At 44.2% G+C, this 12,765-nt stretch overlaps 6 protein-coding genes across 6 annotated transcripts; 2 read left to right on the top strand and 4 right to left on the bottom strand.

Moving 5' to 3' along the window:
- The first annotated feature begins 258 nt into the window (after positions 1–258).
- On the top strand, positions 259–1,900 carry LOC135432283 (facilitated trehalose transporter Tret1-2 homolog). The gene has a single exon (XM_064687888.1). The coding sequence runs from the start codon at positions 369–371 to the stop codon at positions 1,866–1,868; it is 1,500 nt and encodes a 499-aa protein (XP_064543958.1). The 5' UTR covers positions 259–368; the 3' UTR covers positions 1,869–1,900.
- A 1,418-nt stretch (positions 1,901–3,318) lies between these two features.
- Positions 3,319–4,856, bottom strand: LOC135432284 (facilitated trehalose transporter Tret1-2 homolog). Its single transcript, XM_064687890.1, has one exon. It carries the CDS (start codon positions 4,816–4,818, stop codon positions 3,421–3,423), a length of 1,398 nt encoding a protein of 465 aa, XP_064543960.1. The 5' UTR covers positions 4,819–4,856; the 3' UTR covers positions 3,319–3,420.
- Positions 4,857–5,582: 726 nt separating this feature from the next.
- Positions 5,583–6,106, bottom strand: LOC135432285 (protein PET100 homolog, mitochondrial). Its single transcript, XM_064687891.1, has one exon. It carries the CDS (start codon positions 5,989–5,991, stop codon positions 5,749–5,751), a length of 243 nt encoding a protein of 80 aa, XP_064543961.1. The 5' UTR covers positions 5,992–6,106; the 3' UTR covers positions 5,583–5,748.
- A 306-nt stretch (positions 6,107–6,412) lies between these two features.
- Positions 6,413–10,662, bottom strand: RhoGAP54D (Rho GTPase activating protein at 54D). The gene is made up of 7 exons (XM_064687887.1): positions 10,207–10,662; positions 9,893–10,143; positions 9,037–9,837; positions 8,807–8,970; positions 7,538–8,536; positions 7,113–7,441; positions 6,413–7,052 (listed from the first exon to the last, which is right to left on the bottom strand). The coding sequence occupies exons 1-7, from the start codon at positions 10,341–10,343 to the stop codon at positions 6,692–6,694; spliced, it is 3,042 nt and encodes a 1,013-aa protein (XP_064543957.1). The 5' UTR covers positions 10,344–10,662; the 3' UTR covers positions 6,413–6,691.
- Positions 10,663–10,830: 168 nt separating this feature from the next.
- On the top strand, positions 10,831–11,902 carry icln. The gene is made up of 2 exons (XM_064688224.1): positions 10,831–11,065; positions 11,145–11,902. Exons 1-2 carry the CDS (start codon positions 10,947–10,949, stop codon positions 11,728–11,730), a joined length of 705 nt encoding a protein of 234 aa, XP_064544294.1. The 5' UTR covers positions 10,831–10,946; the 3' UTR covers positions 11,731–11,902.
- LOC135432498 (uncharacterized) lies at positions 11,768–12,494 on the bottom strand. The gene is made up of 2 exons (XM_064688225.1): positions 12,032–12,494; positions 11,768–11,976 (listed from the first exon to the last, which is right to left on the bottom strand). The coding sequence occupies exons 1-2, from the start codon at positions 12,413–12,415 to the stop codon at positions 11,896–11,898; spliced, it is 465 nt and encodes a 154-aa protein (XP_064544295.1). The 5' UTR covers positions 12,416–12,494; the 3' UTR covers positions 11,768–11,895.
- Between the last annotated feature and the right edge of the window lie 271 nt (positions 12,495–12,765).

Here is a 12,765-nt window from a genome sequence, read left to right as displayed (position 1 = left end):
GATGGGTTGAAACGAAAAGGATCTGAATAACAGAATGCATCTTACACCTCTACACCTCGCTTCCCACGAAGGAATATTTACTTGGGTTAGTTACCCGTAGTTAATTAGTTAATCTCGAATTGGTAATGCGCGGTCGTAAACTCACTTATCTTTTGGCTTGTTTATTACATTTAGTTTAACATTGTTTGTATTTGTTCAACTTATGTTCATTCTTGAACAGGTATAACAGGTAAATTGTACTTCAGTTATCAATTCCCGCAGTGCGAGAGGAGGGCCATCGACGGCACGTTGTGTTGCCCTCAGCCAAGAAATGCTTGTCCAGTGGCATTCAGTTCGATTCTAGCCGTGGCACTGAGCAGAACAGAGACATGGCACAAGCAAAAGTACTGCCACAATATATAGCCGGCTTGTCCGCAGCCTTTGGAGCCTTCTGTATGGGCGCCAGTATGGGCTGGTCATCGCCTGTAGAACAAATGTTGACGGAGGAGAACGCTTACGGGTTTCCAATATCCAGCGACCAATTCGGCTGGCTCTCCTCTCTACTAACACTCGGTGCAACCGTCGTTTGCATACCCGCAGGATTCATTATTGACTGGATTGGCCGCAGACCGACAATGTTGGCCCTGATCCCGCCGTACATGGTGGGCTGGATTCTGATGATCTTTGCACAGAATGTGATGATGCTCTATTTTGGACGTTTCATTCTGGGCGTTTGCGGTGGTGCCTTTTGTGTGACTGCCTCCATGTACACCACGGAAATATCTACCGTGGCCACACGTGGCACGATGGGAAGTTTTTTCGAGCTCAACACCGTCTCGGGGCTACTATACGGGTATATTGTGGGCGGCTACCTTCCGCTGTTGTACATCAATACACTCTGTGCCATATTACCTCTAATCTTTGCCGCGGTGCACTTCTTTATGCCGGAATCGCCAGTTTATTTGGTCATGAAAGGCCGACCTGAAGATGCAACCAAGAGTCTTCTCTGGCTGCGTGGCAAGGACTGCGATGTCAGCTACGAGCTCAGGGAAATTCTGGAGGAGAGAACCAAGAACGTGGATGAGCCCAAGGTTAGCACCTTTACTGCGCTGCGACGTCCCATAACCCTCAAGGGAATTGGCATTGCGGTCATGCTGCAGGTTCTGCAGCAGTGGACAGGTGTTAATGCCATCATGTTTTATTCCACGTCCATTTTCGAGGACGTTGGTTCAGGCCTCAGCGGCCGCATCTGCACCATTCTGATCGGAGCTACCCAACTGGTTATGACTCTTGTGGCAACGTTAATCGTCGACAAGGTTGGTCGCCGCATTCTACTGCTCTTTTCTGCCTTCTTCATGGCAATTACGACCTGCCTGATGGGCGTGTATTTTCAAATGAAGGACTCCGACCCGGATTCGGTGGCTTCTATCGGATGGCTCCCCATCACCAGTACTCTCGTTTTCATTGTGGCCAGCGCCGTTGGCTTTGGGCCCGTGCCCTGGCTAATTATGGCCGAGCTCTTTACTGAGGACGTCAAGAGTATTGCTGGTTCCATTGCGGGTACCGTAAACTGGTTCTCCGCATTTTTGGTCACTAAACTCTTTCCGTTATTAAATAATAATATTGGATCGGCGCCAACATTTTGGATTTTTTCCGGTATCGGTGTCTTCGCTTTCGTATGGACCTTTATTTGGGTGCCGGAAACAAAGGGTAAAACGCTTCTCGAGATTCAGCATCTGCTAGCTGGCGGCCGCATATCCAATAATCCAATAAGCCAACAAGCAATTCCAACCTCCTGGGACAACAGTCAAGTATCTAGTTATAGTTTTAACACTGCTAGAAAAGATCAAGTATTCTATAGTCATTCCGCAAGGGTAAACAAATGTTGAATCCACATAAAACATTTTTGATAACGCCGAAATTCTTGACTTAAGTCATCTGAGCACCAGGTTTGGTTGACTTAAGCCTGATTCCAAGCAAAATGAGAAAATGAATCTCTGAAAAACAGCAGAAGCTATTTAAACATTGCCGGGGTAAGCTGGGCGATAAGCTGATTGGATTCTTTAACAATAAGAGAGAGAAGCACAGCCCGAACCTTGACAAAGTTTCCTTTTTGGTCGAAAGCGAGCACCAAGATTCCCAGCCACATATATACATAATTGTGCTTTGCAAGCGTGACGTCATCAGCCTGTGTGGCTTAAGTGTGTGAGCGATGGATTAACAAGCGGGAAGACGTTGGTTCCAATTCAGCGGTTGTCATTTTTCTGTTTTATAAGAAAAAAATAATAATAATAAATTATCTTGGCGAAATATCACCAAAGCCAACTGTTTTTGATTCAATGCAATAAACATTAAAAAAAAAATAATAATAATAATAATAAACAAAACAACATTTGAATTGGAGCAACGAGCACATTAATTATTTTCTTGGCCAGCACTTTAATCAATTTGTTGTTTAGGCAACAACGCGGACAGCTCCATGCGAATAACCTGGGCAAAATCACAGTGGACCATAAAAGTTTATGATGTTCACAATTTTATTGATAAGTTATAGATTATTAATAGATTACGTGGGGTACGAGAGTTCTGCGAATTCGAGGACGCGTGGTTTTCGTGGTCATTAGAGAGATTTGTTTTTACACAGAGAATTATGCATTATTCATTTGACCCCGCCGACGGGTAATTTCTTCTGTGTCTCACTGGAAGCGGGGTGCGGCGGGTGATAAAAACTTGCGGCCTAACCAAAACGCACGCGGTTCAATGCAAGTTATTGAAGAAATCGAGATGACGTTTGCTACATTTTTCGAATACAAAGGCGATAAGGAACTCGATTGCCGTCTGGGCCAGCCAAATTAAACTTTTTCTCATCGCTAAGGAATACATTTTGCCACTTTTGATCTTTAAATTTGCGCTTATTAGCAAACATCAGTATATTGCGCTCATGTCTTGCAAACTAGCCTGCCTCTTCTGCATACATTCATACTCTGCCTGCAATACACGAAAAATAACGGAATATTCTAGCGGCTTACATCCCATACATACACATATAGTGCATATGTTTGTATGTCTCGAACGAAATATAAGAGAATGGAAGAACGCACAAAATGCGTTTGATCTGCTTGTATGTATGTATAAGCAACTGTACATACACATACATATGTATGCACTTGGTTTCCTGGCTTAATATTGAAGTTATATTTGCCTATGTATGTGTGTATGTATGTATGTATGTATGCAAAGAGCTACCAAGCCTACCAAGCAATGCTAAACCAATCAGTTTGCGTAGTACTATTCTACATGCATACATACATACATACATTAAATTGCAAACAATTGATCTAGTATTTGAAAATATATTTGTTTATTCTTATTGATAGAGAGTATAGCTATAGACTAGACATATGTACACATATGTATGTATGTATATGCTTAGGCCCAGTTCTAATTGCCCTTCGTCTCGGTGTCGTTATTCTTTTTGCCGCCAGCCAACAATAGCTGAATCTCGGGAAGCGTTTTACCCTTTGTCTCCGGCACACAAATCAGTGAGTAGACAAAAGCGATGACAGCGATTCCAGCAAATATCCAAAACGTTGGCGCCGATCCAATACTATTCTTTAATAACGGAAAGAGTTTTGTGACCAAAAAGGCGGAGAACCAGTTGCTCGTGCCCGCAATGGAGCCGGCGACACTTTTGACGTCTTCGGTAAACAACTCGGCCATAATTAGCCACGGCACGGGACCGAAGCCAATGGAGAAAAACACAATGAATACCAGTATGCTGGTGATGGGGAGCCACCCGAGAGACTCCACCGACGTCGGATCGCTTTCTTTCATTTGGAAATACACGCCCATCAGGCAGGTCGTGATGGCCATGAAGAAGGAAGAAATAAGGAGCAGAATGCGTCGACCAGCCTTGTCAATTATTAACGTCGCCACAAGTGTCATGATTACTTGAGTAGCTCCGATCAGTATGGTGCAGATGCGACCGCTTAGGTCAGCACCAACATCCTCGAAGATGGATGTGGAGTAAAACATGATAGCATTAATGCCCGTCCACTGCTGCAAGGCCTGCATAATCACCGCAATGCCGATTCCCTTGAGGGTTATGGGACGTCGCAGCATCTGAAAGGTGCTAAGCTTAGGCTCATCCACGTTCTTGTTTGTCTCCTCTAGAATTTCCTTGAGCTCGTAGCTGACATCGCAGTCCTTGCCACGCAGCCAGAGAAGAGACTTGGTTGCATCTTCAGGCCGGCCTTTCATGGCCAAATAAACTGGCGACTCCGGCATAAAGAAGTGCACCGCGGCAAAGATTAGAGGTAATATAGCACAGAGTATATTGATGGTCAACAGTGGAAGGTAGCCGCCAACAATGTAGCCATACAGCAACCCCGAGACGGTGTTCAGCTGGAAGAAGCTTCCCAGTGTGCCACGTGTGGAAATAGTTGATATCTCCGTGGTGTACATGGAGGCAGTCACACAGAAGGCACCACCACAAACGCCCAGAATGAAGCGTCCAAAATAGAGCATCATCACATTCTGGGCAAAGATCATCAGAATCCAGCCCACCATGTACGGCGGGATCAGGGCCAACATTGTCGGTCTGCGGCCAATCCAGTCGATAATGAATCCTGCGGGTATGCAAACGACGGTTGCACCGAGTGTTAGCAGGGAAGACACCCAGCCAAATTGGTCGCTGGATATTGGAAACCCGTAAGCTTCCTCCTCCGTCAACATTTTCTCTACAGGCGCTGACCAGCCCATACTGGCGCCCATACAAAAGGCTCCAAACGCTGCGGACAAGCCAGCTATATATTGTGGCAGTACTTTTGCTTGTGCCATGTTTCTGTTCTGTTCACTTCAATGGCTAAAATAAAACTGATTGCCTCTGGACAGCCATTACTTAGCTTGAAAAATCGATGCATTGGATAAGGGCATAACTGAATGCCGTCGACGTCGCTGCCAGCGCCGATGACCCTTCTCTCCTACTGTGGAAACTAATAAATCAAGTGCAGCTGGAACCGATGCGCGAGTAGAGCCGATAGTGCGATGACTCAGTGCTCCCGAACACAGTTTAAAACATTGCCTAATGAAAAGTATAATATCTGTCCTACTGTAGTACGTATACTATATATTACTTTGGTAGCCGTCGGCAGCTTTCAAAACAATCTGTGCCATTGGAATTTTACAACTGTCGATGTTATTGTAAATACCGTGTGAAAATGAGATAAAGGCAACTCCTGCAACACAGTTGCTGTGTGTTAATAGCTTAAAGTGGATCTAGTCTAGAGCTGATCGAATACTCCCAATGGCTCGACGGTCATCTGGCGGTCATCGGATAAAGGTGCCGGGTGCTGCCGCGAATCGTCATAACATGTGGCACTTCTGGACAGACATGCAAGTGCAGGTCGGCGATAAGGCATGGAGACGCGCGCAGAGGGTGGTGTGGCATATCGTGATCCATTGATAAGTGGATTGTTTTTCAGCGGTGTACTACTGCAATTGAGTCATGTAATCATAATACAAGAGTCCTGCTGATAAGAGCGAGCGAGTGAACTTGAAGTTCCAGTTTCCACTAAATTGCAAGAGGGTAAACACTGAAAAAGTAGACTGACATTCATTTATTTACACAAGCAACGGTATATTGTGATTGTGACAAAGCAGCTCGTCACTCTGTGGGTTTTGCCGCACTTGATGGTCAGTATGCCACTTGACTTATATAACACAGCTGATATCAAATACATTTTTAGTAAATTAAGTGTAGTTGAGGGTTTACTTCTTGCGTTCCGCCTCCTGCATTGCGCGCATCATTTCTGCATCGTGTTTCTGGTGGTGTTCACGTATGGCACGCTGCAGTTCCTCGTGATGGCTCTTGCTTTCCGGCGGGTAAAGCTCGCGTTTCTTCTTGGTCACCCATTCCTCAAAGTACTCGGGCTGATTGAATATGTGAAACAACGCTACTGGAAATGCCATGTACATGCCCATTTTGGCTACCTCAAGTACCCAGGTGCCCATATTGTTCGATATTTTATTTAGTGCAACAATTATTTACGAAATACTTTTGTTTAATAAAAATTTTGTTTTGTTTTCGTTGTCGAGCGGCTGTCAACAAAAATCAGATGTTTTGTTTGAGTGCTGTATAATGCCAGTTCAGGCAGAAATGTCAGTGTTGCCTAACAGATACATATATCGATACTTCAATATTTAAATCAATCCGATTTTAACTTTTTTCTATTAATTTATGAAAAATGTATAAAGAAATTTATAAAAATTATAAAAAATTAATAAGTGCAGTCATAACATTAAATGTCTTTAAATCAATTCACAAGGTTTCAGTGATTATCATTTTTTATTTTATTTTAAATTGTATACTACGTATAAAATTGGGCATAATAATAATATCCAGTGCTGGGGCCTTAAATGATAATTGTAAAACTTTTCGGTAAGGTTAATAAAATATTTTTATTAAATGTATTTTTAAGTAATATTTTTGTTGAATACTAGGGAGGCATGCATTTAAAATATATGTACTTTCAAAACGCAGCCAGTTACAAAGCAAACGCGTTTTTCTTATACTTAAAACGCCGCCAGATCTGGCAGCTGGTTTGTTTTCGAAAACAATTTCACGGAAGCAATATGTTTGAGGGGACAGTTTTTTAAAACCGTGCAACGGTTTTAACGTTAAATGTTGCAAACCTGTGTGGTTCACTTAATGCTAAAGAGCCGTTTCGCCTGGATACTCCCCATGAGAAGTAATCAGCAGTTTTTTCGTTTGCAAATGCTCATCCGTATCACGGCTGGAAATGTTTTCCTTGTTGCTCGCAGCGTCCTGAACAGGCGCAGTCTTTAGGGGTGAGCCTGCCGAACGTTTGCGACCGATATTTAAGCTACCTAGAGGCGAAGCGATTGCCGGTTCATTGCCATCCAAGCAATACAGCAAGCTGGGGCTCAGCTCCGACTCATCGAAATCCTCAATATCCTGGGTGGTGTTGGTACCACCAAAATCATCCGATCGGCTGGCAAATGACAAATCCGCTGGACTTGCTGTCAACACACTGCGCGTAAGCAAATACTCCCTAAGGATTAGCATATAAGACTATTAGCCAGGTGACTAAGTTACAAATAGCAAAACTCACTTAAAATCGCTTGACAGGGCATTATGGGGTTTCCCCATTATTGAAGGCTCCAGTTCCAGCTCAGTACTATTGCTATTGCTGCTGCTGCTCGTGCGTTGCCGGTGCGTTAATAGGGTAACGTTGGCAAAACTCTGCTGACGTCTAAGTATGTCTGCATAGCCACCAAGTGAAGTCGCATCTTCGCTGTGCAGCACTGGCGGCTCCAGCGGTTTACTCGTCAGCATCTCATCCTGTTGCTCGAGAAAGCTCTGATTCTGCTGCTTGTCCCCATTGCCCAAGGCATTGAGCAGCATCACAGGCTTGCGGGACCGTGGCGTCATAATGGATTCCTGCAAAAGCTCAAGCATTAGCTGTATTTCTTGACGGCTTATCATTATCATGCTAATAAGGGAGCATGCTTAGCAAACTATTCATGCGACACTCACCTGCATGGCTTTGGGCATGCGTTGTGTGGACTTGGTTATGGGCGACATGGAGCGGCGGGCCAGTCGTAACGCTGGCGTGCTCGTTATCAAATCCAGGTTGCGATAAACACTGCTCTGCAGCAACTGCTGATGGTAGCTTATATCGATTGCCATGCCTATGCCTCCAGGCAATTCGTTGGAACTGCCATTTACCTCGGACAAGGTGTCGTCATCGTCATCTTCAATGTGTTCGTTTTCGTCTAGATCGCTATCATCCACATCCTCCAACAGCGGGGCACCCGCATTCTGCAAGTGGGACCCAGCATGCTTGGCATCATCGCTGCCGCTGGGACGGCGCTTTAGAGTCGCCGAAACACTGCGCACCAACCGTTTTGTTGTCTCTGGTGTGCTGAAGGGAAAACGCAGATTGCCCATGCTGACACCCTTCATCAGCTTGCGTGTCAGCGACTTGCCCATGCCATTGCTAGCCGTTGTTGTTGACACCTCCACAATCGGCGTCAGCGCAGCGTCTTCATCGTCGTCGTGCACCTGTGGCCGCATACTACACAGATTAGGCTCGGACTTGTAGCGCGAAGATTGCTGCACGGGCGTGCAGGGATTCGAGTATTCCTCGATATCCAGCAAACGACAATCATCCCATGCCACACTCTTCTTATCAGCCACGCTGAGCAGCTGCTGAGCCACAGCGGAAATGACTTTTACCGGCGTTACACAGCACGCATCAATATCGTCTAGCTCTGGCACAGTAGCTGGCCGAGTGTTCAGCTCGTGCGATTGCTGGCGGCTCACGGGAGCTGACTGGCTATTTGTACCGCAACTGCTACTATCCGAAGATGATTCTATCTTTAGTGACGTTGATGAGATGGACTTGTGAAGTGTGTGCAGTGGGTTAATGCCGGATGAGTTGGTGACTCTTGATGAGGGCAGTGGCATGGCTGGCGTGGGGCTTTGGAAGAGCACACGCAACTTTGGAGCTTTAGCATGCGATAGATTAGGCGTCTAAGCGAGGACACAAAAACATGCGGTTAGTGTACAAATCGATTATTAAAAAGTGTTTAATACCATTGCAGATACATAAACAAGATATAAATGATTTCAATTGAAAGGTTCTACAAAATTTAAACCTTTCACTTGTCAGAAATATACAAATGGATATACATATAAGCGGATACGAATATATCGACTCAAGTTATATGGACGGAAATATATCAAACATGTATAATATCTGCAAAGGTACATATAATACAGATAAGCCCGGCCGACACCAACCTCTGATCCGGTCATAGCTTGCAAGGCAGGTGCCCGTTTGGGAGTACGTGACATAAGACTCTTATGAAATATATGCTTTTTTATAGAGTCACCAAGGGATTTTGCACTACGAGCCGCCTCGTTGTTCTTTAATCGATTCATAACAACTAACTGCAATGGAGTGCCTGAAAAGAGAAATGTATGGGTTTACTCTCAATAGACAAATAAATAAATAGCTGTCTCGGCTATACCCTGTCCATTTTGTTTGTTAAACTGTTTGATCAGTCGCCGTTTTTTTGAGGACTCAGGCAGACTTTGAATGTGCGCATACAATTGCGCCAATTCCGTATCTGTGTTGTTGGTATTGGTGGCCGCTGCAGTGGCAGCACGATCTACAAAAGTGTACACCGTGTTGACCGTTGAGATGTCCGATATAGACTCGTCGAGCGTTTGCTCCGGCGACATGGTTTTCTTGCGTTTGCGTTCAAGAAAGTACGCCCGTATATCGGTCGCCAGCTTGGCGGGCACGGCGAAAATCTCCAAGCTTCGCACAATCATATATGCAATAATGCTGGACATGCGCTTCGCAGTATAGTGCAGCACCTCTGGCGGCAGATTGCGTGGACATATTAGATGCGGTGTAAATAATGTAGCCAGATTCTCCGCTGACATCTTGTTGCTCCCCTCATGCAGGGCAACAGCGTACAACATTTCCATGATATGCTTCAGCAGCTCCCGATGCTCCTCCGGCAACAACAGTAACAGCAACTGCACCGAGTTTAGAAGATGCTGCTGCCGTTCTAATGTGGCCTGCGTCCTTTCGGTAAGCGCTTGGCAAAGCGGTGCAATCTGCAGATGCGCCGGATAATGTGCGTCGGTCAGCAATGGTTCAGGCAGCTCGGCCAGAAAGCTTTTGAAAACGGTTGCGCAATCGTGCGCCGAGAACCCACTCTGCTCCAGCTCCAACGGTTTGTCCTGCTGTATGTGCAGGCGCAACTCGTTTTGACGCGAAACAGCGCCCGCTTTTCGAAAGAGTCCCTCCTGAGTAATATCTGGAATAAATGTTATTGGTTATGTCAAAATACATAGATGTGTTTATAAACATACTCTTTTCTAGCATTAAAAACTCCTTTAGCTCCAGTAGATGCATTTGAAAGCCTGCATCAATTTGTTGCTGCAAGCACTCTGTGGGACTGTTCCCCACTGATTTGTTGCCGTTGCCAGCGGCACAGCTGGACACAGTGGCAACACTAGCAGCGTTGCCAACATGACCCAATCTATGCTTCTTGGACAGCCTGTTCCACTTTTTGAGCTTGCCTTTGTCCTCGTATACAATTTCGTGACAGGGTAAATCGAATCTACAAGTGTCGCAGTTAAGGCCCAGTCACTAACACATACAATAAATACACTCATTCACTTACTCATCGGTATTCAATTCGAGCTCAAACGAGAGGTGCATGCGCACGAGAGATTTGTATTTTTCATAGTTGCAGGTGCGCATGCGCGTCGCCAGCTCGAGGTCGTTAAATTCATTAATATTCACATATTCCATGTCCATTGTTGGCTGTGAGGCGTTCTCTTCCAACCAAATGTATTTGTGTGTTAGCAGCTGCAGCTGTGAGAAATTAGAGCTGGAACACCAACAACGACAACAACAATGCAGATCAGAAACAGAGCAAGGAATAGCTACAGGTTCTTGCAATGCAAAACATAAGCCATTTATATTAATTTTTATTTTCACTTCAAAGCCTTTTTAAAGAATACACAATTTGACATAAACTGCACGACCCATGATAGCTATTAGGCTGCGTAAAATATTTTCCGAAAAAAAGTGCAAGACGCTCTCAACCAACCGCTGTGAATTGAAATTACAGAGTTGCTACGCTCTATTAAAATATGTACACAGTGTAAGCAAACGTCAGAAAAATACTCATTGCAAATATATTTTATATATTCATGTGATTCATGTTTTGAGTTTTTTCTTAACGTTTCTTATTTTGTTTTTGTAGAAATTATTACAATAATATTAAATTTATTGCAATTATGCTATTAAAATATTTTGCAACGTTTTACGTTAACCAACACTAACTGAGTTTACCGCTGCCAGACGGTCTGCAAATCTGTTTATTGTCGTGTGTTTTTAGCACAATTTTCTATTAAAATGGTATTAATAATGCCTATTAGCCCACCTGAGAACGGTCTCTTATATACCGCCAATAATATCAAGCTTAAGCTTGGAGATAAGGTAGTAGGACAGGGCACAATATATATTTCACAAAAGTGAGTGCATACTTTTTCGGCAATGCTCGAAATGTTTAGTAATTGTTTTTTTTTTTTTTTAATTTTGTTTTTAATGAAGCACGCTGTCTTGGCAGCCGGCAGATCTTGCTGAAGGGATATCGATCGAATGGAAACAAGTTAGCCTGCATGGCATTTCGTCGAATCCTAGAAAATGTATTTATTTTATGCTTGACCGAAAAGTGGAGTGGGAAGGCGTTTATATGGGCCGAAGTCCCGAAGTCAATGGCCAGAATGGCGCTGGGGATGAGCCTCATCGAAATGCTGTTGCCAATAACGACGATGACGAGGGCAACGGCAGTGATGAGCACGACCAAGACGACGAAGACGATGATAACTTTGAGGATGCCGTCGATCAGCAACTGGATGAAGTAACCGAGTGCTGGCTATTGCCCGATGATATACACACTGTGGATACCATGTACAATGCGATGACTACTTGCCAGGCATTGCACCCAGATTCGGCAGACAGCAACTCGGAAGATAGCGATCCAATGGAGGATGCTGGCGGAGTTGGCATGGCCTTTGATGACCAAGAGATGGTAGACGATGCACTTACGCTTGGTCGAAACGGCGGCGAGGTTGGTGGCATGCAGAATCTTAGCCTGGACGATGATGACGATCGATTCGAGGATGCGGATGAATAAGGCTGCAGAAAAGTGAACAAACTACTCCACATAACCATAACATCCATAAACATACGTATTTATATTTGAATCTTTTATACAAATTGTAAGTCTAAAGTGTATGAATTGTGAAAATATCTGATTAGCTTTTGGAATACTATATACTAAACGCTGTAAGCGCACCAACTACAAAGCGTTTTCTTTCTTGGCTTGCTGGAATCGTTTCATCTCATCTTCAAGCTCCTCTTCGCTCACGGGATTAGCTAGCTAGAAGATTTTTAAAGTAATACAACTTGCTTTTTGTAATGTCTTTAAAACTTACTGCGTGGGCCACTTCCAGCGTTATTAGTGCCTGCTGGTATCCGTCGCCCTTTGACGGCACTTTGTCATAATTCCAGTAAGTAAAATCCTGAAAAGTGCCGGTGAGACGAAGTTGGCGTTGTTCCTGATGTGGGTCCGTTTCTTGTAAAACAACGCCTTTATATCCGTCGGGCACTGGCTCTCGCTTTCCCAAAAGAGGATAACCCCTGAGCGCATTTATCAGCACGCCAGAGCCGTATTCTGAAGCTTCGCGCGTGTAATTGTTAAAATAGGTATCCACATTTGCACACTCGCCGTCGCCATCGATTTTGGCTGGTAAGGAGTGCAGCTGCAATGGTCTTTTGCTGGCCAATTGCTTAGCATCGAAATCAAGGGATATTGACATTATTTTCAGCAAAAACGAAAAAAAACTGACAATAAAAGTAGCGAAAACAGTAAATCCCAAACACCGCCAAACAATTTAGTGCTGTATAGCGTAAGTTAAATAATAAATGGTTAGCAGTGTGGTAAACGCGCTTTACAACACTAAGTGTTGGGACGAACCATAAAATGGCGTTTCTCGTTGAGCAAGAACTGATTTCTGCGCGATATTAAAATTATATAGTTATCAACAATTAAAGCGTGGGCCGAGCAGCTAAATTCTCGCCAAATAATGTAGTTTTACTAACAAATTAAAAAAAAAAAAAAAATTTGCAAAATCCAGCGGTGCATGCAGCTAAAGTGCTTCATCCGCAT

Source organism: Drosophila montana, unplaced genomic scaffold (assembly GCF_035044405.1).
Source record: "Drosophila montana isolate Dmon_TW-CO22-7 unplaced genomic scaffold, ASM3504440v1 contig_3200_1, whole genome shotgun sequence".
Taxonomy (NCBI): Eukaryota; Metazoa; Arthropoda; class Insecta; order Diptera; family Drosophilidae; genus Drosophila; species Drosophila montana.
The sequence above is the reverse complement of the archived record's forward strand: the minus strand, read 5'-3'. Positions and strand labels throughout refer to the sequence as shown.